Source organism: Melitaea cinxia, chromosome 5 (genome assembly GCF_905220565.1).
Source record: "Melitaea cinxia chromosome 5, ilMelCinx1.1, whole genome shotgun sequence".
NCBI classification, from domain to species: Eukaryota; Metazoa; Arthropoda; class Insecta; order Lepidoptera; family Nymphalidae; genus Melitaea; species Melitaea cinxia.
Window position 1 is genome coordinate 6,280,757 of NC_059398.1, and position 26,822 is coordinate 6,307,578.

Below are 26,822 nucleotides of genomic sequence, written 5' to 3' on the forward strand. Positions count from 1 at the left end.
TTGTGGGTTAAATGAAAATAACTGCACATTAAGCACTACAACTCAGCGTTTCAAGTTCGGCTTAAACTTTTCAGTTGAGATACATCTGGATCCCCTTTTACAAACTGGTTGCTTTAAATAAATATAAAGAGTCGTTAAATAAAGACTTACACTGTAAGTTTCCTCCTCTCTTCTTGTATACCAAATATAGTCTCAAACTCTATCGTTCAGGGTAAAATAAATCGACTTTCACAGTATATAAACAGTTACAGGTATTTATAAATATGTTCATACGAAGTACGTATACACGAGTATTTATGGAGCGCGGGTGAATAGAGCTGACGTTACAACTAAGGGTATAATCGCTCTCTCACTTTGAGGACCTGTTATCCCTGCTCGATTGATTTTATCTTTTTTATATATATATACGTATAATAAAATCTGTAATAGTGACGCATTTTATAATCTTCTGTGTGTATAAAAAAAAACAAATTCTTAATTATCAGGACAAAGTTTGTGAATACAAAAAAAATTGAAAGCCAAGCTGAAGGGTTCGAAATTCATTAAGATTAAGACGGTATTTTTGTGACTCTTAATTAAAATGGATAAACACGAATACTACAAAATAATTATTTAATTTTACATTTTCATCTTTATTGATATACAGCACGTGTAAACTTGCAAGCAAAAATAAAATATAACGACAACAATAAATATTTTACTGGTAAAAGTTTGTCACTACCTAGATAAGCACTTGACATGACGTTTTAGTTATGGCTAGTTTTCTTTGTAGTTTAAATAAAACCTATACACAACATTTTATTTTTTTTCCGCAAATAGTCGTTGACCGTATTCACTAAATAAATTAAGAATATGTTACAAAATCTGCTTTATAGATATTTATTGTATGCACTGAATACATAAGGTATTTGTTAAAAAAATCTTTATATTTTTCTATGAAAGATATTCAGATATTTCTATTTCCAACCTGTGAATCCAAAAGTTCTCGTTTATTAATTAAGGTGAAACAGACCCTTCAAGTCCTATTTTATTTCTTATAGATATGATGTATCAGAATCAGTGAAACAAGTTTTAATAAAATGAAACGTAATTACCTTTATTCTGAATAAAGGTAATAATGATTATTAAAAAAAAAAACTATTTTTGCTACTGTAAACATTACACATTTTCCAATATTAGGTATACAAAATAGGTTAGTATTTAGAATGTGCCAGTACATACTAAATACTAACCTATATTGTTTGTTTTGTTTAAGTTTGTTTTCAATTATAAATTTGTTGAGCCTTTTTTTAAAGTAACATAAAACATTACATTATACTATAATGAGTTTGTGTAAGTTTGAGACTTTTTTTAACTATTATAACTTTTTCAGTGATAAAATAAAATTTGATAACATATTTAATATGTACGATGTTATTTATATTTTATTAACAAATATACATTTTCTACAAAACATTTACAATTTCGTATGATGCTATACAATCCGTTCTGGTGTAGTGGTGCGTGTGCCATGTACGCGCCTAAATACTGGCGTTTTGTGGGTTCCAGCTCGGGATAAATATTTTTAATCTGTAATATATACTAATAATGATAAATTTGGTATTTGACTATTTGTACAAATATTTTTTTCTAGTTTAGATGCCTGTCTTTACGGATCTACCTACCGTGCCTCGGAGAGAACGTTAAGCTGTCAGTCCCGGTTGTTATCATATAAACCTGAAAGAAATCGTCACTCATAGTTGGCAATATATCCGCCGACTCGCAGTGGAGCAGCGTGGTGGATTAAATTCCGATCGTTCTCCTACCCGGAGAAAGATGCTGAACCGTTAAAATGTCTTTATAACTCGCTTAAATAATTAATTACAAATACATACATGACAAAGAGAGTAAATATACTACAATTTATTGTAGTTCTAGAATACGTTTTAAGTTCATTCAACGCATAATTGTAATTTCTACGATTTTATTTTTGTGTTACCCACACATTAGGAATTCTAAACATTTTTGAATATCATATCAATAAAACAATTGTAATTATTATTAAAACTATTGGTACCTTCTTTAATAAATAATTTTGTCAACCTATAGAATATGATCTTTTAAAATGAGCGTGTCGCTTCCTCCTACAGAATTTTCGTTTGAACTTTCTACGCGTTTGAAAACTTTTTAACTTTTCACTATTTGTTAACGTTTCGACAATATTCGTCCATTTCTGATCCAAATCTTCTGGCAATTTATCATTAATTAAAATTATTGGTTTAACAAAACAAACACTTTTTTCTTCAGGCTTTTGGTCTTGTTTGAGCAACACTGAAGAGATTTCCGACCAATCGGGGCTTTCTTCTGGTGTGTTGGCTTTAGAAGAATCTTTGTTGGTAATAACAGAAACTTCCAAGTTAGTGTGTGACAACTCTGATGTGCGGCCGTCGACCTCACCATTAGTCGGTAAAGCGGCATTTAGAGCCGCCTCTGCATCTGCTAATAACTGTAATGAAACATAATAATAGAGTTAATTAAAATTATACATATTTTACACCTAACTCTGATAATACACACATGACATTTCTGATAAACTAATGAATACACACATCATTCAAATTTTTTTCCTTAATTGAATTAACTAAGTCCGTTTAGCCGACAAAAGAACAATTGTCACGTGATATTATGGATCGTAAATCGACCTTCGAATTCAATAACTGTTGTATAAAAATTTTATATACACAATTGTTTCTATGCTGATGATTTTATATATATGATGATTTTATATACACAATTGTTTCTATTAGTGCTGTGTGGCTACGGCACTAAAGAATTTAGCCACCCCCTCTCTTCCCGTGGGTGTCGTAAGAGGCGACTAAGGGATAGCATAGTTCCACTACCACCTTGGAACTAAGGAAGCCGACCGATGGCGGGATAACCATCCAACTGCTGGCTTTGAAATACACAGGCCGAAGACGGGCAGCAGCGTCTTCGGTGCGACAAAGCCAGTACTGCGGTCCCCAACCCGCCTGCCCAGCGTGGTGACTATGGGCAAAACACATGAGTTCACGTTATTTTTGGCGTACACTTGTGGAGGCCTATGTCCAGCAGTGGACTGTTTAGGCTGTAATGATGATGATGAATTGTTTCTATAGTAATTTCATCACCAGGGAAAATATTTAACATATAATCTAATCACTAAAATAAAACTTGATAGATATTTCATGCATCCAGATGAAGCAAATCTTCTAAATATTTTGAATATTTATAAAAATAAAAGAGATATTTTAATGGAATTTTGATACATTCAAATTTAAAAAATCAAATCATTCAAATTTCGAAATTAAAAAAATATGTACAGTGTATTTTTAGTCGAAATAGAAGAAAATATTAAAAACGAGCCAAAAATAATTCTTATGAATAACTGTTTTCTAACGATAATACTTGTATAAAGCGGATTTCAGGAATATTCGCTTCAGCCTCTAATATCCCACTACTGGGCATAGGCCTCTTTCCCCATGTAGGAGAAGGATCAGAGCATAATCCACCACGCTGCTCCAATGCAGGTTGGCGGATATATTCCCTACTATGAGTAACGATCGCTATCAGGTGTACATGATAACAACCGGGACCGACGGCTTAACGTGCTCTCCGAGGCACGGTGGGGAGACCCACAAGGACTGCACAAACACCCAGATCACGGCAAACACCTGTATGGCCAATTCAAATGTTTGTCATGTGCGGGGATCGAACCCGCAACCGCCAGCGAAACAGGTACAATCCATGGCTGTGACCGCTGCGCCAACGCGGCGTCGCTGCGCCAACGCGGCGTCTCAGGAATATTCCAACCACCTAATTCTACACACATATTTAACTGCAGTTGTAATTTTCCACAAGCATTCTTAAATATAGCTAGAAAATATTTAGTTTCTGATTTAACATTGTTTTATAGATCTATAACTTAGCATCTTACTACAATTTAATGGGAATCTATTTCAAGAACAAAGGTAGGGATTATAAACGGATGCAGTTAATCGCTTACCGAGGAATAAATAGTTGAAAACAGACAGTTGTAAAGCTAAAACACATTCGTATAGAACCGTTTCCACATGTTCGAACATTTTCAACCTCAAAGGCGTCGTAAAACTGCGCGAAGCGAATCCCTTCAGAGAGACCAGTGGTCGCAAAACAAGCGGTCCTAACGGCTATGCAAAATCTATTCTCATAATTCTCCCGTCTCTGTTTATGAACAAACGTATAAACTGCATAAACGATCCAAAATTAAGTTGTTTTTATGGCGTTTTACATAAATTGTTGAAAATTTAATACACAATGAAACTTATTAAAATTCGCGTAGCAAAATTTATAATAATGATTAGAGTACATAAAAAAAACCGTTGATAAAATTATTTTATAAGTCATATAAGTTTTTGAGCATATCATTGTTTATATATCGAACAGCATTGTATAGAAAGAGACTTCTTAGATTTTAAGATAATTTACGATTGATGGATACGTGTTGTTTTTAAACGAAATGATTGTTTTAAACAAAACCTTTTAAACATGAATCGAAACTAACAGAAACTACGTATATACATCTAATATATAAAATTCTCGTGTCGCTGTGTTTGTAGTTAAACTCCTCCAAAACGGCTTGAACGATTCTCATGAAATTTTGTGTGCATATTGGGTAGGTCTGAGAGTCGAACAACATCTATTTTTTATCCCCCTAAACGTTAAGGGTAGTCCACCCCTAATTATTTTTTTTAATTTTCTTTTAGGCATTCGGCCAACATCTATTTTTCATACCCCTAAGGTAAAGGGAGAGGGAGATTAAGGGGTTAATAACATATATGGCAAAACAACGTTTGCGGAGTCAGCTAATATAGATATATTAACGTCTTCGATATACTGGGATATATTACAAAACTTGAAGAAACAATAAAAGATTTGAAGGTTTTAAGCGGTATGAAACCAATTTTGTAATATCGCGTTAATATAAAGATGTTATAACAAAACTGCGTTAAATTTAATTCTTTAAAGCTTTAATTTAGGTAATTATTATTCAATTGTTATTTTTATTGTATTATACGACCCATATTGCTAACATCATTAGTCAACGCAGAAGCGATAACTTAATTAATATTAATTGTAAATTATTATTGAGTTGTTTGCTTATTCAATTTAGTAAATCTGTAACTGTAAAACGTTAATGTTGTTAAGGTTTTAAATTCATGTAGTGATGAACTCCCATAAAACAAAAGATAAGGCTAGTAACAAAAAATCAGGAATTAACTTTGGGAAGTAAAAGACCTGTGGTTACGTGTTTAAGATTCTTAATCGTAAACGTTATAGTTTTTCTAGTGCCGCATCTTACATTGTATGATAATTGAAGCAGGCACTTTAATCAAAAATCCATTATTTTTTCTTCTTTCTTAAGGGAGGCATATTTAACGTAGTAGTATAGTATACACAATTTATAACAATTTTTATTTAAGTGCATTTAGTAGCTCAAACTGAATGCACATTCAAGATACACATGCACATAAAATTTGATAGACAAAGATGAATATCCTACAATTTCTTTTGCAATATAGATTCAAAATATCTTCAATTTACAGAATTAAACCTTTTGCTGTAAATCTTTTTCATTATACGTAAGTATTTATATAATGTTAATAGACTAGCCTCTTTGCGAGTCTTTAATTTTAATTGTCGTTGTGTTGTCATTCTTGATTCATGGTATAGTTTACCGACTGTTTTAGTAATATTCTAATATTTTGTAAGTCTATGTTTAATGTATTATTTAAATATACTACCAATTGTTATCAAGTAGTTAATAATAAATTTTATAAACAATTCGCAATCAACAAATCTACTAATAAACCTAACCTCGTATATGATGAAAATATTATATTAGAAGAATATAACAGATTTTTTTTCTCTTTGTAACGAGGTAAAGTTCTACACGAATTTGTTATTATATAAATTTGAAATTCGTATTCTTTAATTCATTAATTATTATTATAAATAGTCCAAAAATAGGAAAGTCCAGAATTTCTCAAAATTAAATACAGTTATATATTCAAATGATTTCCGAATTAACTTCTGCTTTTTAATAGAGTTTAATACTTTTCCAAGTAATCCTCGATCAAACTAGATACGATTTACACCACTTTACTGCATTTCTCGAGCCAGAGGAAATGTGTTTCGAATTAAAGAATTTCTTCAAACGATCTATTTCTTAACAACAAAGACTTTACTTCTCGTCTTCTTTAAAAAATTATAAACATCAAAGTTTCTCGTATCTTTGATCAGAATTATTGATGTTTTGCACTAATTCATTCCTGAAACGATTTTATGTTTATCTTTCTGTTAATAATAGAAAAGTTGTTATTGAAGATCAGTGGTCTAATCATGTGTGTATAATTTTCACTCGAGTCGAATCTTTGCATGTTCAGTTAAAAAAAAAATTCAGGGACAGTTAAAGAATATAGAATATAATATCATAATAATCAATCTTCCCTTACGTTACGAAAGTAAAATGAAAGAAAATGCGATGTCTGGTATTCTGTGAAAGTGTACGTTTGTGTCTGCTATACCTAGTTTCCTATTGTTTATTTGCGTTTTTACATTTACAAATTACTTTTACTGTCGATATTCGTCATCGTAGCCCTTCGAACGAGGATTTGAACCATGGTCTTTTCAGTCGATCCGATTTCCCACCTGAGCTATTACAACTTTACTAATATTTGCGAAAATTACCTTTGTATTCTAACGATATTTTTTCGTTGTCTAAAAACTGGGATAAAACGACATTTTCTAAAAATGAATCCTAGCTAGATTTATTTATCTCCCCTGAAATTCCCTGCATACTAAATTTCATGAAAATCGTTAGAGCCGTTTCCGAGATTCAGATTCTATATATATATATATATATATATATATAATATATATATAGTATAGTATATATATATATATATATATATATATATATATATACAAGAATTGCTCGTTTAATAGTATAAGATTCAATAAAAACAAGATCAAATAAATATGAAAATTTGTAAACTAGTATTTGTAGTAGTAGGTACCTATTTAGTTCAAATATCATCTTTTAAGAGGAAAGGATACCGGCTCCCTCTCCATACAAACATAGTGACTGTTTCCTCCCTGGATAATGAAACTAGCTCAAATATTTTTGTAACTTAAAACCTTTAACTGCCATGACCCTGCCCCTATGTATTGGTTTTTTTCATATTCTTATTATCATAGGGACTAATAGTCTTCAAAAACTAGAAAAATTGGCTAGTTTTTTTTGAAATTTTCAGACACTCTTTAAAAAAAGTACGCATATTTACAAAAAACCGAGAACAGAGAGAGAAGCATAGCTGAAGGCTTTTTAGTTACATAAAAAAACACAAAAAGAAATTGGCATGTTTTGGGCAGGTAATAGTCGACAACGAAATGCTGATTTGGTCAATAATTATTATCTACCTAAAAAAGCTGGATTTGTCCCTTTCTTGCCACGGGGCGCGGCGGCGGCATACAGCGAGACAGGAACGTTGTATTAAAATGCCTATTTTTCAAAAGTCTCTCGGGTGCCTTTCCTCTTCATAGTAACCAAAGTGATGTCACAAAAATTCGGTCCCCTCTCTACCCCCCATTAATGTGTGATGTAATTTATAAGCAGCCCCTTCGCACTGACGCTTGCTTGTTTGAACTTTATACATGAATGTAATATAATATAAGCTGTATACACAATATACATAAAACGCTGTATACACCAAGAGAGATGAACGACCGAACAGTCTCAGTTGTAACATTTTGAACTAATTGACAAGATCTCTATTATTCAGTCTTCCATTTGTCATTCAGTACCTACTTTGGCATAAAATATCAATTTATTTCGTCTCGTTGCAGTTTAAATATATTTTCCGAAGCATAAAAATGAATACAAAAATAATTTTATTATATTCTGTTATCGATGTAAATCTAATTAAAAAGCATGTTCAAGTTAAAACATGAATACGAAACTTTCCGAGCAATGTATAATTTAATAGATACTTAAAATACTACAATTTTATTTCTTTTTATTTTGTATTTTTTAATTTTCGAAAATTTTTTAAATGTTTTAATAACGTTAAAAATTTAGCAATTTTAAATATTTAATGAATTAAAATAACATAAATCATAATTATATATATTAAAAAAATTAAAATATAAATGAATATGCTAATAACCGTATATTTTATTACAACCGTTTAGTACAGCGTCACATCAAATAAGTATTAATGGCACTCGCGTCACATCTAGGACATAATTTCTAGTATGTAGAGCGTAAAATTTTGTAATATATACATCTAAACAAATAAATAAAATTGGAATGTATTTTTGTAATATTAAAATAACCGCTTGTAACTAAATTTCTATGTATGTATACACGCTTCATGTAGCAAAATAACGTTTTTTATAATTTTTGTCTGTCTGTCTGTTTGTTCCGGCTAATCTCTGAAACGGCTGGAGCGATTTTAATGGGACTTTCACTGGCAGATAGCCGATATAGTGAGGAGTAACTTAAGTTACTTTTATTCTAGAAAGTTATTTATTTTACAACTCTGGGAACTGAGTAATAACAATTTTTGTTAAATTCCATGCTAGCGAAGTCGCGGGCTCAGCTAGAGTATTTATAAATTAGGAAATATTTTACAAATTGTGATAGCATTTAAATTTATAAATCTGACTATTATTAAAATATTCGATATTATTGTATCGATGCTACTCTTATTGTTTATTCGTTTAATACCGGCACAAAAGATGGTGACACCATCTTCCGAATATTTAATATAAATTTACGAATCTTCAATTTTTAGAATAGAAAGCTTATTCGGTGAGGAAAGGATGTTGTCATAATGTTTCATTATAAACCTACATATATCTTTATATACACTTAAATTACACAATGGAAAAATCAAATAGTTTAATTAATCGAGAGTGATCAACAGTAACGAGACTACTTTTGATTACTCTACATACTAACGACGCGTTGGCACAACGGTTACAACACTGGTTACAACAACAGCGCAACAGCCATAGCTATTGCGCTGGCGGTTGCTGTTTAGATTCCCGCACATGACAAAAAATTGTATTGGATGTTTACCGTGGTTTGAATGTTTGTGTAATCCTTGTGGGTAAGCCGTCGGTCCCGGTTGTTATCATGTACACCTGATAGCGATCGTTACTCATAGTAGGAAATATATACATCAACCCGCATTGGAGCGGCGTGGTGGATTAAGCTCTGATACTTCTCCTACATGGGGAAAGAAGCCTATGCCCAGTAGTAAGATATTACAGGCTGAAGCGAAGCTCTACATATAATTTTTTATTTATTTTAATCACGTGTAATTATAACAACCTTACAAATATTTGCTTTTAATGTCTGATGCTCGTCTTGTAATATAAACGGTTATAAGTTGTTAAAATTAGCGGCAAGACGTTGTAAGTATAACCTTGAGTACGCATACTTCAGTGTAAACAATAAGGGCAAACAAACTTGCTCCGAAATTGTTTGTGTTAAGAAAACGGCTTACTATTATAGTATGTTACTTATGAGAGCATCCGCCTTCATGATACTAACTCTACATTCACAAAATATTATAAATAATTTAAAAATATACTCTGTACATTTTTCATTTTATTCCCTACATATATATTTTTTATATCCTTTAACAGTTACTTCTTATAGCATTTATAATAAAGATATTTTGTATATTTCTAAACTTTTCTTGATATATTTGTTATCATTATTTATAAAGCGTAATAACTCCGATTAAATTTCGAAATTACTTTTATACGATACTAGCTGACCCCGCAAACGTTGTTTTGCCATATATTTTATTAACATTCTTAATCCCCCCCCCCCCTTAATAACTTAGGGGAATGAAAAATACATGTGAGCCAATTCTCAGACCTACCCGATATGCACACAAAATTTCATAATATTTTATTAACCCTCTTACCCCCCCCCCCCCCCTCCCATAACTTAGGAGAATGAAAAATAGATGTTGTTCGATTCTCAGACCTACCCGATATGCACACAAAATTTTATATATAAGAAGAAGAGAATTTTATATATAAGATTATCCGTGTGCAAATATATATAATCATTTAAAAATCATTTCTAACTCTTTTAAATTAATTTACCAGCTCTTAGAGCAAAAAAAAATTCGAAATAGCATTAGTAATTCATACATAAATTCAAATAATGTTTACGAATCATACACATTTAGCACTGTTTAAGCATTAACGATATATCTTTGTTATGGTTATTAGTTATCTTCAAGTCACGTAATCATAATTTTTGTACCATTTGTTTCAGTGATAATTTACAGAGATTTTTTTTACAAAATACAATACGAGTATGATTTATTTAATAGAGCTTTTACGTTATTTGTATTTGGTGAATGATAAACAGTTAATGTCCGTCTTATATATATTATTTATATATTATTTTATGTGTTTGAATCAGTTAAAAAATCTTATATAAAATTCTCGTGTCCCAATGTTAGTTATAATACTCCTCCGAAATATATATATTCTTGTTTATAAAATTCTCTTTTCATAATGTTAGTTACAATACTTGTCTGAGTATTGTAACTAAAATGTGTGTATATTATATAAATATAGCTGTATTAGCGATAAGGCTGTCTGTTGCAACTGATGCAACTTTTTTATTTTCCTAATGTCATCACTCACTCACTCACTTCAGCCTATCGCAGTCCACTGCTGGACATAGGCCTCCCCATGTTCGTACCAGACATCCCGGTCTTCCGCAATCCTCATTCAGCCGACACCGACAATCTTACGTAGATCGTCGGTCCAACGGGCCGGAGGACGTCCCACACTGCGTTTGCCAATGTCATATATTGTTAAAATAAATAAAATCTTTGCTGTTATATTCACTTTTCCTATTAGTCCCCTGTGTTTTAAAATTTGGAAAATAATTATTATTGTCGTTTGCCAAGTTGTTCCCTCTTATACAACCTCATTTATATCTTTATATGCGACACAATTTTTTCTGTAATTGAATTCCAAATAAAAAATGTTGGTATTCAGTTGAATGTCACCGTTTTTCGTCTTCAGCCATATATTGTTCATCAGTCTCTTTTTATTATGGTTCGTTCCATGACATTTGCTTATCTTTTTGTGTCTATACAACTGTCATTGAACTTTATAGTTCTCGCCTCTCATTTTTTAAAGTTATTCTATCATTACAAAAATAAAAAAAACTAGTTATAGAAATATTACGCCAGGTCAACTCGTCGCCATAACTAATTAAACCATGTCTGTTGGTACAAAATATAAAGTACACGTCTCATATTGTAAAGTACACGTCGATCAACTCCACAACTCAAAACTTAAATATTTATCGAACTTATAAGTTTCGGGTTTATTCGTCAGACTAAATGTATCCATTTGACAAATATGATTTGCTTAAAATCCATGTAAAATACAAAATAGGATCGAGTGAAACTTAATTCGCAAAGAAGATTTCGTTCAATCCAACGCCTACAAATTTTACGCTTCTATAATTTTAATTAAAGGTGTAAGGCTTATACCTAATATCCGTTCTTGTTACGACGTAACACGTTTCACCGTCACGGATTCAAGTCGCTACTTGTGTTATTAATATACGTCTGCCATTATACGTAAATAATCTAAAATACTAAAAAAATAAACCTAATACAAAGAATAAAACATAACTAAAGTTAGGAGCATTGAATTCATTACATTTCTATCAGGGTTAAGAATTGAGAAATCCCGGTTATTTCGGTATTGGTTCTTTAGTTAGTCAAAAAGGAGCGCGAAAACAAATTTCAGCCTCGGTTCTTACCGTACTTTCGGGAATTTTATTTTAGCTACGAAATTCATACAAAAGCGAATTAAAGATGAAATTGGGTATCAAAGAGATGAGATTAATAATGCGTCATGAAGAGAAGGCTGTGATTGTAACAACATGACGGTGGACGACTCGTTAGGCACCGCATGTTGAAACAGGCAGGACGCATGGCTCGATAAGTTTTGTCTTCAAGCATTGCGTAGTCTTCAAAGTGGAGTAAAGAGTCTGTCAAACATCGCCCAGCCCAACTGAATCCTTCTGTCAGCTTTCTTCTCCAAGTTTTGTCTGCCTAGCTTAATAGTATAGCGTAGGTAGACATAATCCTTAACAACTTCGAGAAGGGTACCATCGACCGATAGCGGTCTCGATATGAATTCTCTGTTAAATATAAGTTTTGTTTTGTGCAAATTCGTACCGAGATCGACTCGTCGTTTATATAACAATAATATTTATTTTATATAGCAACAACTAAAAAGAACCGAAAGTGCCGAAGGAACCAGGAAATCCTGGTTCCGTTAAGACCAAGTACCAAAAAGACCGATTCGGGGAACCTTAATTTCTATAGACTCAGTATACAAATGGGTTACAAGTTTTCTTCTTCTTATTTTTTATACTTAGCTTAAATAATACAGAGGATTGAGAAAGTGACTTGCCACTATATTTTAAGTTATATATCTATGGGTATATTGGAAGAAATCGCTTTAGCGATAAAATCGCCTTTGTACATCTTGTATTGTATCTTTCTTTATATGTGTCTGTATTTCGGTGTACATTAAGAATAAATAAATAAATAAATAAAATAAATATAAAGCTTTTTTCCTTGTATGCTATTTATATATTCAATGTTTTGAAAAAGGTATCTCAAAAGAAAAGGAACTTCTTGAAGATATGAGTATGAGGCGTTTTATTATATAAAAGTGAATTGTATTTATAAATTCACAAGCTAAAAAAATAAAAGTGTTCATAGCACCTCAGTATTATAGATAAGATTGTAGACCTACTACAACCTTTATAATGTTGAATGTTTACAGTTAATACTTAAAATATAAAATGAAAATAAACATATAAATACGCAAAAGCTTTTAAATCTGACACAAAATGGAACTTTAGAAGTAGTGTTTTTAACTTTTCAACAAATAACGTAAAAGCTCTATTAAATAAATCATACTCGTATTGTATTTTGTAAAAAAAAATCTCTGTAAATTATCACTGAAACAAATGGTACAAAAATTATGATTTTGTGACTTGAAGATGACTAATAACCTTAACAAAGATATATCGTTAATGCTTAAACAGTGCTAAATGTGTATGAGTCGTAAACATTATTTGAATTTATGTATAAATTACTAATGCTATTTCGAAATTTTTTTTTTGCTCTAAGAGCTGGTAAATTAATTTAAAAGAGTTAGAAATGATTTTTAAATGATTATATATATTTGCACACGGATAATCTTATATATAAAATTCTCTTCTTCTTCTTATATATAAAATTTTGTGTGCATCATCGGGTAGGTCTGAGAATCGAACAACATCTATTTTTCATACTCCTAAGTTATGGGGGGGGGGGGGGGGGGGGGGGGGAATAAAATATTATGAAATTTTGTGTGCATATCGGGTAGGTCTGAGAATCGGCTTGCATGTATTTTTCATTCCCCTAAGTTATAAAGGGGGGGAGGGGGGATTGAGAAGGTTAATAAAATGTATGGCAAAACAACGTTTGCGGGGTCAGCTAGTATCGTATAAAAGTAATTTCGAAATTTAATCGGAGTTATTACGCTTTATAAATAATGATAACAAATATATCACGAAAAGTTTAGAAATATACAAAATATCTTTATAATAAATGCTATAAGAAGTAACTGTTAAAGGATATAAAAAATATGTATGTAGGGAATAAAATGAAAAATGTACAAAGTATATTTTTAAATTATTTATAATATTTTGTGAATGTAGAGTTATATTTAGTATCACGAAGGCGGATGCTCTCATAAGTAACATACTATAATAGTAAGCCGTTTTCTTAACACAAACAATTTTGGAGCAAGTTTGTTTGTTTGCCCTTATTGTTTACACTGAAGTATGCGTACTCAAGGTTATACTAACAACGTCTTGCTGCTAATTTTAACAACTTATAGCCGTTTATATTACAGACGAGCATCAGACATTAAAAGCAAATATTTGTAAGGTTGTTATAATTACACGTGATTAAAATAAATAAAAAATTATATGTAGAGCTTCGCTTCAGCCTGTAATATCTTACTACTGGGCATAGGCTTCTTTCCCCATGTAGGAGAAGTATCAGAGCTTAATCCACCACGCCGCTCCAATGCGGGTTGATGTATATATTTCCTACTATGAGTAACGATCGCTATCAGGTGTACATGATAACAACCGGGACCGACGGCTTACCCACAAGGATTACACAAACATTCAAACCACGGTAAACATCCAATACAATTTTTTGTCATGTGCGGGAATCTAAACAGCAACCGCCAGCGCAATAGCTATGGCTGTTGCGCTGTTGTTGTAACCAGTGTTGTAACCGTTGTGCCAACGCGTCGTTAGTATGTAGAGTAATCAAAAGTAGTCTCGTTACTGTTGATCACTCTCGATTAATTCAACTATTTGATTTTTCCATTGTGTAATTTAAGTGTATATAAAGATATATGTAGGTTTATAATGAAACATTATGACAACATCCTTTCCTCACCGAATAAGCTTTCTATTCTAAAAATTGAAGATTCGTAAATTTATATTAAATATTCCGAAGATGGTGTCACTATCTTTTGTGCCGGTATTAAACGAATAAACAATAAGAGTAGCATCGATACAATAATATCCAATATTTTAATAATAGTCAGATTTATAAATTTAAATGCTATCACAATTTGTAAAATATTTCCTAATTTATAAATACTTTAGCTGAGCCCGCGACTTCGCTAGCATGGAATTTAACAAAAATTGTTATTATTCAGTTCCCAGAGTTGTAAAATAAATAACTTTCTAGAATAAAAGTAACTTAAGTTACTCCTCACTATATCGGCTATCTGCCAGTGAAAGTCCCATCAAAATCGCTCCAGCCGTTTCAGAGATTAGCCGGAACAAACAGACAGACAGACAAAAAGAAATAAAATTGTAGTATTTTAAGTATCTATTAAATTATACATTGCTCGGAAAGTTTCGTATTCATGTTTTAACTTGAACATGCTTTTTAATTAGATTTACATCGATAACAGAATATAATAAAATTATTTTTGTATTCATTTTTATGCTTCGGAAAATATATTTAAACTGCAACGAGACGAAATAAATTGATATTTTATGTCAAAGTAGGTACTGAATGACAAATGGAAGACTGAATAATAGAGATCTTGTCAATTAGTTCAAAATGTTACAACTGAGACTGTTCGGTCGTTCATCTCTCTTGGTGTATACAGCGTTTTATGTATATTGTGTATACAGCTTATATTATATTACATACATGTATAAAGTTCAAACAAGCAAGCGTCAGTGCGAAGGGGCTGCTTATAAATTACATAACACATTAATAGGGGGGTAGAGAGGGGCCCGAATTTTTGTGACATCACTTTGGTTACAATGAAGAGGAAAGGCACCTGAGAGCCTTTTGAAAAATAGGTATTTTAATACAACGTGCCTGTCTCGCTGTATGCCGCCGCCGCGCCCCATGGCAAGAAAGGGACAAGTTCAGCTTTTTTAGGTAGATAATAATTATTGACCAAATCAGCATTTCGTTGTCGACTATTACCTGCCCAAAACATGCCAATTTCTTTTTGTGTTTTTTTATGTAACTAAAAAGCCTTCAGCTATGCTTCTCTCTCTGTTCTCGGTTCTTTGTAAATATGCGTACTTTTTTTAAAGAGTGTCTGAAAATTTCAAAAAAAACTAGCCAATTTTTCTAGTTTTTGAAGACTATTAGTCCCTATGATAATAAGAATATGAAAAAAACCAAAACATAAGGGCATGGTCGTGGCAGTTAAAGGTTTTAATTTACAAAAATATTTGAGCTAGTGTCATTATCCAGGGAGGAAACAGTCACTATGTTTGTATAGAGCAAGAGCCGGTATCTTTTCCTCTTAAAATATGATATTTGAACTAAATACCTACTACTACAAATACTAGTTTACAAATTTTCATATTTATTTGATCTTGTTTTTATTGAATATTAAACGAGCAATTCTTGTATAACTATATATATAGGGTTACAGGAAAAGTCGACCTAGATCCGTTAAGGGCGTGTAGTACACACCATTTCTGAATGATTTCACTATGGAATCCCCCATCCTAAACTTAACCGTTTTCGAGATATTCGAGTTTTAATTTTTTTATGGTAATGCCCAATTTTTCGGCTATTGAATTGAATATTTTGAATTTTTTTGACTCTTATGGTTATTTTTTTGGTTTTTTACATGAAAAATGAGATATTTAATGACCTCAATGACTAAAATTGCACGTAAGTTAACTAAATGGGTCGTTGTAGACGATCGAAACTTAAGAAAATAAGTACAAATTATAAAAAAATAAAATAAGGCGGACATTAATTGTTTATCATTCACCAAATTTATTTCTCGAGTAAAGCTCATAATCATTGTGTAATTTACAGCAACAGATCATGACATTGAAATAACACATTTTAATTCATTCTAGGTAAACCAAGCGTCAAAATCGCATCAATCGATCCTAGCGGTTTCGGTGTTTACGGAATAGAGAGAAGTCTGCCTATGAATCAGCGCGTACGATATACAGATGAACATTTTTTATCAAACATTCTGCCAACATTAACGTTTTCTCGATACCTATTATCTTTTTGTTTAGAAATAGTCCAAATCGGTAAAAATAGCTTACCATCTTGTTGTATCTTCTATAGGCTATTTTTATTTTCGAATATGATGCGTTTTATTAAATATATATATATATATATATATATATATATATATATATATATATATATATATATATATATATATATATATATATATATATATATATATATATATATATAAAATAAAGTAAAAATAAAAATGTTAAAATAAAATAATTCATTTTGTTTTCTTCTAATATTATGAAAAATTTAAATGTATTTATATTAAATTTACAAAAAACGCTTTGCCAAGCGAAGCAATAACGATTTCCGTTGAAATAAGAGAACGATTGGAAATTAAATAGAAGAGAAATTCCACAGGATACATTTCATCATTAATTGTAACACAATTCAAATGTATTATTGGAATCGTTTCGCTCATTTTTATTTTCTTTTTATGACAGCGGAATTTTTCATCAATTGCTCCGCTGGTTTAATGCCATTATACTATCTTGAATCAACGCTGTATTAGACAAGGATCAAGGTTGTTCAATCAAGTAGATGAGAATACCTAACTAAATACTAAATATTTGTTATGATCTGGACGTTCGTGGTTGTGTTGTGGCCACAGGATTCCAGCTTGTCATTGAAATCAATATAATTTTGAGTGATAGTAGCGCTTATTTTATTTCTCTATATTGTTAGAATACCCACGTGTTTAGCCTGTAATACTGCTGAGCATACGCTTTCTCCGTGCAAGAGAAGGATTGGAGCTTAATCCACCACGCTGCTCCATCGCGGGTTGGCGAATATATACATACTATGAGTAGCGATCGCTATCTGGTATTAATGATAACATCCGGGACTGACGGCTTAACATGATCTACGAAGCACGGTCCCACGAACCCACCAGGACAGAAATCCAAACCGAAAATAAATATTTGTACAAATAAATTATCAATCCCGAGCGGGAATCAAACCCACAAACCATCAGTGTTTTATGCGAATACTAGCACTACTGCACCAGAGCGGTTGTTAGAATATCTACTCAATACTATTAAAACAATTTTGATCTTCTTGAAAAGCTTTCGCTTTAGTGACACCGTTAGCTTTCTCGCAACTAAAGTAAATACACAAATAACGAAATAAATAAAAAATAAAAACGTAATATGTACCGTAGTACAAAAGCTTTTAAAAAAACTTTTTTATTTTAAACGAAATTTGATTTATTTCTGAATTAAATAATAGGTATGTTCTTAATTTAAATCTATAACTTCGGATTTAAAAGACGGGATATTATGCCAAGGTCCTATTAAAATTATCTACATTTTTTATCCAAGATTTTAGGTATATGTTAATATTCCTAAAATTTTGACTCTTTTTACGTCACTACGACTACAACTCGTTATAAACTAAGATGAAAAACGGTTCGATCGTTTATGATTAGTTTTTTACTTTTACCTTTAAACTCTGCACTGAATCTGACATGTGAAAAATTAATACAAAATAATTATCATATGATGTTTTCCTCTCTGTGCTTCTCTGGCACAACTGAAAGCCATTAAACCAACCAATCAATCAATTATGATGTTTTCTTGATTTATAAAATGTTTAATGGTATAACATGTTCCCGTTTATACAAATTGTTTATCCATTGTAAACTTGCTTTGTTTAAAGCTACGGTTATTTTGGCGTTTGACGTCTTTATAAAGACTTTACACTGATGGAGGTATGTATTAGATATTTATGAAATTACATTTATACAAAAAGAGCTTAAGAGTCAGACTATTTACGTGTAATTAAGACGTTACAACTTCTCTTTTGTGAATGTGCGCTTAGTTATAACGAAACAACACTTTAGATCGCAATTTGTCTAGTCTATTTCCTGAAATTCTCAAGTCTTCACAAGAACATTGCCTTACGCTACAAGTCAAGCTTAATTTTAATAATTAGTGTCAAGTATTTTAAATGTCATTTTTCTTAAAGTACATTTTAGTCTGATAGAAAAATCAGTCACTGAGTAAATAACCAGCAAAATTAGATAAAAATGCAATTCATTAGTTATTTTAAACACCTTTTTTGCTGCTAAACCTAAACTATATAAATAAAATTTTTGTCAAATCCTTACTTTATTAATCATATACTTTGTTATACCACATAGGAATGGGGGTTTGTTAAATAAATATCAAATATTTACCCGCTTTTTATCCCTCGATGCCGTATATAAAACCCAGCCGACATACACGAACATTATTAGAGAGGGCACCACTAGACTGGCGACTACTGGTATCCGTCTAACCCATGCATGGTACAACGCCAGAAGGAACAAACTTATACCCACTAGAATCGCAATATATCGTCCTGTGCGACGTCTCTCTTCCTGAAAGTAAGAAATTAAATACCATTTATTAGTTTAACGAAATTTTTAATATAATAAGCTTAATTTCATAATACAAAAAAGTAAGCGATATTTTACTGTTACAAACACAAACACACATACAATAAAATATTTATAATCCATTAAATATTGGCACTTATCTGTTAAAATCACGTAATTGTATATAATATGTTTTCATGCCAGAAATATTTCGCTGTGCTTATTACTAAAAGATTTCTCAACTTTATATTCTTAAGTGGGAAATTATCTGAACAGGCGTACCATCTCTAATGGGCGAACCAACAGTTAAAAGTTTTGCGATTTTCATTCCTATTAAATTTTACATCAGTTAAAATGGCTATCACGCCTTACTTTTATCGTTCAACATTTTAACAAAGCAATAATGACCGTAATCACGAACTCCTGAAATTTGGTGTGACTTCGAAATTAACTGAGTAATATTTAATAGAAAATGATACATTTCAAAATTAAATAAGTCTTACATTATGAATGTACTAAAAATAAAGTTTAATATTAGTAACTTATGTACAGAAAAGTAGGAACTATGCGTAAAATTTAGTACCTTGTTTACAATGGTGTCTGCGTTGAACTCTACGATGGGCGAAACTACTTATACGTCCCTTAGAAATCAAACCGAAATAATAAATAAGTAACAAATGCAGCAACAAACATTTAGATTAATATTCTCACAATAAGTTTTAGAGGAAATACGACGGTTTATTTTGAAGTTTGTGTTTTATTTGTTTATACAAAGTATCACAAAGCATAGCAACATTATACAGCGAAGCGCATTTCGTTTTTATTGAGGGTAGTTTAGCGATATCGTCTCAAACATTGTTGTTAAGTTACAGAATTGTACGAGCTTATCTATCCAAATAGTTCCAATACAAGTTTAAAGGTAACAGTACGTTACGTGCTTTGTGTTAATGATTTTCATACGAGTGCAGCTCACCACAAAAGCAACGCCGGTATAGGATCTTTCAATAAGTTTCATGTAAGAATGGCATATGTTCACATTACACAATTCAGTTCAGCTACTTACTACTTAAACCTGTTTGAATATGGGTACATGATATATGTATGGTTGAATTAATACCGTTCCCTAGGAACTTGTCAGGATCCCGAATCTCAACCGTGACAACAAGCAATCAACGTTGCTGACTGAATTACGTGTGGTGAAACATGCTGAATCATTATTCAGACATCTTACGATTCGATGGCTTTGTGTGTTTTATATTCAAATATTAACAAAAAAATTTCTGCTTTGTTAATTGATATACTTGTACTAGTATGTACATGGTACTATTTAATTTTACTTTATATTTTATTTATTTGCGTGAATCATTTTTTATGGCTAAGATCAAGACTAGGTAAAACCGAATTAGAAAAACCGAATTATGGGGTTTTTGTGTGTGGAGGGTGGAGGGTGTAGGGGAATCCATACAAGGTAACACTGTCAAGGGCGGAAGGGCTGCACTTCCCGCAGCGCCGGAGCCAAGCGTTCCTCTAACTTTCGAAATTCTTCTTCTAACCTCAAAACTTTAACCATGGATATCTCCATAACCATGGGGTTCTGAGGTGTGACAGTGGTACCAGGGGTAGCGTTCCCCACCCTCTCCCCCCCCCCTTCCCCCCACGGTCCCGAAATTCGGTTTTACCTAATCTAAAGCTTTACCATTTTTTATTTTTAGCAGCCTTCAAAAAAGGAGGAGGTTATTCAATTCGACATATATATATTACTAAGGAAACCAGGATTTGATGATGGAATCCCAGAGATATCGAAGGAAACCCTCAAAAACCATAGTGACAACTAGTGCGTTTGTTATTTTTTTCGTCTACTTACGTTGTATTACTTGTCAATGTAATTGAAGTCGGTTTTTTTCGTTTGCTAGTAAACACAATTATTACAGAAATTTTTACCGTCATCGAAAAAAAAGGTGTAGGTTTTTTATTCGGCTGTATTATTTATGTGTATTATAAAATTTTACTATGAATACAGTATTTGAGGATTATGTATATATTCGAAAGCTAGTACATGTCACATTGTAACATATCAATTTCAGCGAGATCTAACCTATTGTTTTTAATTTTTAATGTAAATCGAAATAAAAAAATTGAATAAGATGTTTTGGAAGAGCATTGTAGTATTTAATTGTGCTATAAATTGTTTTTTTTTTTTAATATTTTTTAATGTTACATATCATCTTGCACAAAGCCTTAAACGGTTTCTTTTATACAAAGAGTCCTTTGAATAAGACTTTCTAAATAGAGATAGAGCTGTCGGATGTTATTAGGACTCTTTTTTTCATTATGTCGAGTAAATTGACTTCAATCAGACCCATAAGTAATTTAATGTATTACCTACGATATGACTTGCCCTCAAAAAATATATTATAGAACAAAAATGTTCTATAACATGTACTCTATCATTCTAAGAAATTCTTCGCTTACTAATTAAAGAAAAGCGTACAGAAATTAACGAAAAATCTTTATTCTCTTTATCGCACTTCTTCTTCGAAATGTTATATCAATTTCACTTTAATAGCCTATTTATTTAACAAAAAATAGATTGGTTAATTACGTAATTACAGTGTACAGTTTAGTACGTAATTAGATGTTGAATGATTAATGTATAAAAATGTTTTCTACATAAAAATATAAAGAACGAATTCATTTGGATTGAAATACAATAAACAATATATTTTGTACTTACAACTATGTTTTGTAAATAAATAGAAGATATTTGTGAGTAGTTTAATTTTGGGATTTAAAAATGTATAATGTCTAAACTGTTTTATCTTCAATTGCCAATATAGATGCTAAGAAGTAATACTATACATCTATTACAAACTACTGGTGAAACTATACGTGCATTTAAATAAATGAAAGTAAATATATTTAAAAAAAAAAACAATCTTTTATTTTAAATGCGCTAAAAAGAATAAAATAAACTTTTCCTTTAAAACTTTTCCTATCAACACATAAAGTCCTTACATAATTTTTTCGTGGTATAAAAGGCGATTGAGTACAGCTGGCGAGAGCAAACTATTCAACAATCCGCTGATTTGAGCTTCGCAAGAAGAAGCTTCTCCCCAATGGTTTTTGGAAAAACTTTTGACCCCCTAGTGGAGGTCTTTGCGTAAAAGTTTCTGTATCCTCTTGTAAAGAGCCTTCTGTTCTTACAAAATAACTTGAACAACGGGTATATCGCACCTACGCGCATCTAATCCGGTTCGGCTTCGGGAGTAATTTTAGACTGCTTGGTTGACTTCGTCGGTAAAAAAAGTCTGGGATACAGTGTACACACCATCGTCACCATGTTGTCGGTCATCTCGTCTACGTCGCTAGTGGCTTCCAACGATTCGAACCCAAATTCAAGTTCCAGTTGAAACTACTCGGAGCCACATAGTATTTAGGCCGCGCAGGTAGGAAAATACATTTCATCAAGCAAGCCCGCTCTCTACGAGGGTATATATTCAGAGCATTCCGTAATATCCAGTGGTCGCTACTGGTGTTAAACCTATTAACCACTGAGACATCTCTGAATATATGCCTTTTGCCCGCTATGATGAAATCTATCTCTACCTCATCGCAATATCAGGGCTCTGCCGTATTCACCACCTTTGGGGCTTTTGCTCGAAAAAGGAACTTGGACTCGGGGAAGTTTACAAGCAACTGACTTCTACGATTCCGGTGCTCTCCGTGTGGTCCGATTTTTTGATTTGTCGCGGTCTTGTACTCATACTTTAGCGTTGAAGTCTACCATAAAAACGTTGTAGAAGCCGAAGTAGTGCCATGTAAGGCTTTTGCTATATCCTCAGACTATTACAAGGTTCGACTTCATTGTCAGAGTGTGCCGAGGTGGGCGCATATACCTGTATCACTTTCAGGGAGTACCTGTCAGTGATTTTAGATACAAGATACGCTACCCAGGTCGACACACTGCAAACTTCCACAACGTTGCTAGGGAGAGTTATGTGACCAGAAATCCAATGCCACCTTGGAAAAGCCCATCAAAAGTAGAACAACTGACCCAAGTCCAGGATCAACTTCAACCTTAACCTCACGCTTTCTTCGACCTTTAGATAATCCCAGTATGCTTCACTTAATGTGACTTAGCTTTAATTTAAGTTCGTTGAGGTGATGGTCCAACTGTACAATACGTCCATTAAATGTAGCCAGGTGCAGTGGCAACCTCCTGTAACCTGGTGATTCCTAGTACCCTTCGCTCGCTAACAGCGCAGCGGTCCCATACTATACTAAGAACGGTCATAAGAAATTTCATTTTTTTTTGGAAGTGTTGCACCCATTTTATATTTATGCGCTTTTTGTCAGTAAGTCATTGTAAGCTACATTATAATTTTTACTGCATGCTGGTGGTCAGGATACCTGTAGTAACCGTGGATGCTGGCTGGCTGTGTGACTCGCTGCTCGAAAGCTTGAGGAAGTGATGATGACGTCACGATGACGTAGCTTTGCAAAGGCTGCGCTGACGTTCATGTTCGGGGTCACCAGTTTGGGAGAGTGAGGATAACCACGTCGGAGTCACCAGTTTGGTGGGAGCGAGGAACAAGGTGTAAAGTTCCTCATCCACCATTAAAAGGGAGGATCCTCCAACCAGACGGGTAGTTTGTCTGGAGGGCTAACCCAGCGACGATTGTTGTCGGGTTCTTGTATATATGTTCAATTGCTCGGATAACTTTTTATATTATCGCGATGTAGGATACGTCAGTTTTTTTAAGCTCGTAGATAGATGTCGCTACAAACAATTACCATCAACGCTTGAAATTTATTGTTATGACAAAACTGTGATTCGATTTAAGGATTTTTCCGTCACAAAGTTAATAGCTTTAAACAACGACATTTATGTCGTTTTAATAGGAATTACAAAAGTTTCTCAGAAATAACTACTTAAAATATTGGTATTCTTTTAAAATCCATCGGTATGAGCGTATTTAAATAAACCCGTGTGAAATATTTTTTCGTGACCGTTCCAAATAACTGATGCAATTTTCATAAAAAGAACAGCATAGTAAGATGTAATGGTAAGATAAAAAGCATACATGCAAAAAAAGCATTCATTTTTAGTTGATCAAACAGAATTTTAATTAAAATAGGAATCTGTTAATGGGCGCATTAATAACGATTTACATGCCTTAGTTTTAACATATAAATATTTACCTTTTTTTTTACGGAATCCTTATAAAGAACTCTTATGCAACAAGATATTTGTCGAAATAAATTTTTAAACGATCACATATCGGTACTGTTATTATTTTTTTAAACATTTTAAATTCAATCAAATTAATTTAATAACGGTAATTTTGCAATTAATTTAATAAAAACTTAACAAGAACCATATTTTTTTCTTGAAACGATTAAGCTCTTGATTTACCAAAACAAAAAATTGCGATAGCGAATACTGTTAATATGTTATCAGAAGAATATACAGGGATTAGAATTACCTTTACAGTAGTAGAAGGCGCTTTATGAAGCAAGTTGACAGAGCTTCTTACCTCGTTGTTCAGTTTCAAATTCATTGTGCTGGAAATTAATGACTTTTAAAATAACGTTCAATAGCGTATACAATAAAAATAGTATTATCTTGTACAAATGAATAAGTACAAGATAATTATATTTCACTCAGTCGAATATAAACACACCTGTCCCTAAAGTCACTCATAAACACGATAGTTTATCACAAGCACTAATAAAATAAAACCTCACGCAACGCTGTCTGCGTATGCGCGTAGTCACTGTAGGGGGCGCCGGCACACTGTAAGCACTACCATCAATGCATAATTATCTTACGCCGTATTTACTTCGGCCGTTAAAAAACGTGTAAAAATCACTGAACACCGTATCACTCAGACACCGAACGATATTTGAAGACGATTCCCGATTTTCTTCTCGAAACAATGGTTCGATTAATACCGTTAATTTAGACCGTAAATATCGACACTTGAAACTTACCAGAGCAGTTTTTTATTGACTGCACAATGTTAAACAACCCACGGTCTGTAAACAATTTTTGCTAAAATTCAGAATTTACGACATATGAAACCACAATTGAAAATTGCGAGTTCGCAGCCGTGGACGGTGAGTGATGGTCGGCGGTTTCCTCGTTCTGGCGGCTGTTATGTTTTAAGTGTAAAAGCCGTATTCGATTCGTTTCCACAAACACATACAGTGAAGGTATTTTCAGGGTCAAGTCTATTAGAAATGGCATCCACGTATTTAGTTTTACTAAATACTAGACATCTCTTGTGGTTTTAACCTTACTGATGATTAAAGCTTTTTCTTGTCTTTCTTACTAAATTAATGTCTATTTTCATTATGCATGAAAAATGTGTAATTAGTTTATTTTTCATTGCTCAATTTTTATATTTTACTAATACTTATTTTTAAAAATACTCCCTTGAAGTAAAAAATATAGACTATTTTTTGTTGCAAAGAAAAGTATATATTAAAAAAGCAACTTCTAAAAATACGAAATGCTCTAAACATTAAAAGTTTATTGCTTGATTGGTTGTAAACTTTTTTATTAAAGTATTTTTTAAACAAAATACGATTGTTTTCATATTAAAGACTTACAATATCTTTTTCTTGTATATTTGATATAAAGATAAGTTCGTAAAAAAAAAGTTGGATAACATTTTTTATAATTTGTTTCTTTATATCCTTTATTATTCAAAATTACAAATACGCAATTCGTATTCTTTTAATTACACCATCTTTTGTATGTTTCATTTAAGTTTATTTCATAACAAATCGTAATTATATTCCTTTAATAAACATGAAACTCGGTGACTTGAAAATATGACGCTCCATTTACCGGAGGCGTTTCAAACTTTTCCATTATTTTATATTGCTTCTACTTTAAAAATAAATCAAACGAACTGCTTTCTTTAACCGTTTTAAACATTAAAATGAGTGTTATTGTGTTAATTATTAAACATTTATCAATTTTATTTTATTAAAGATATGTTCTATTTATTTAAAGAAATTTTGTGAAATAAGATAATGTAACGGTGGATTATTCATGTTGTAAATTATTTGAAACAATTGTTATTAGAAGCAATCTTCTTTGGCATTACTATTAATGAACCTGTACGCTATTGAGTTTACATTTTTACGACTTGTATCCCAGGGCTGTCATTGTTAATTGAATACTAAAAAAAAAAAATCTAGTTTGATGAAAATACAGTTGAATTAAATACAATTTTATAATTGATAACGAAGCTTTAGATTCCACAGCTTTGCAAAGACCTCATTCTTTATAATTATAGAGGATTTGAGCTTAATCCACTACACTACTCCATTGTAACTTTGCAAATATTTTTTATTAAAAACGTTAAAATTTAATAAGATATTAACTTATTTTATTATTAACTGGTTTTGTTGTTTGGTTTTTACGCATTTGTATTTTTATAAAACCAACTTAGATTTGTTTATTAGTTAAATTTTCTCTAAATAGCGATGGACACCTTTTCTCACCTCTCCAATTAAATTATAATATACGGCTTACTGTACTTACATTTCTGTCTGTTATAGTGGTGAGAGTAACCTCTTTAAAGTCGATGTTCGCCATTTCGTTACATGCTCGAGGCAAGTAAGTATATATACAATATACAAGTATTTTATACAATTATTTTCGTCTACATGTGGTCTGGATATAGTCGTTGGTCTATCCAGCCTGCCTCTGAGAGCGCGCTAAGCCGTAGTTA

At 32.0% G+C, this 26,822-nt stretch overlaps 1 protein-coding gene across 1 annotated transcript; it reads right to left on the reverse strand.

Annotated features, from left to right (window-relative positions):
• Positions 1-1,889: 1,889 nt before the first annotated feature.
• On the reverse strand, positions 1,890-24,889 carry LOC123653991. The gene is made up of 4 exons (XM_045589954.1): positions 24,759-24,889; positions 24,561-24,639; positions 18,895-19,077; positions 1,890-2,485 (listed from the first exon to the last, which is right to left on the reverse strand). Exons 1-4 carry the CDS (start codon positions 24,776-24,778, stop codon positions 2,078-2,080), a joined length of 690 nt encoding a protein of 229 aa, XP_045445910.1. The 5' UTR covers positions 24,779-24,889; the 3' UTR covers positions 1,890-2,077.
• Between the last annotated feature and the right edge of the window lie 1,933 nt (positions 24,890-26,822).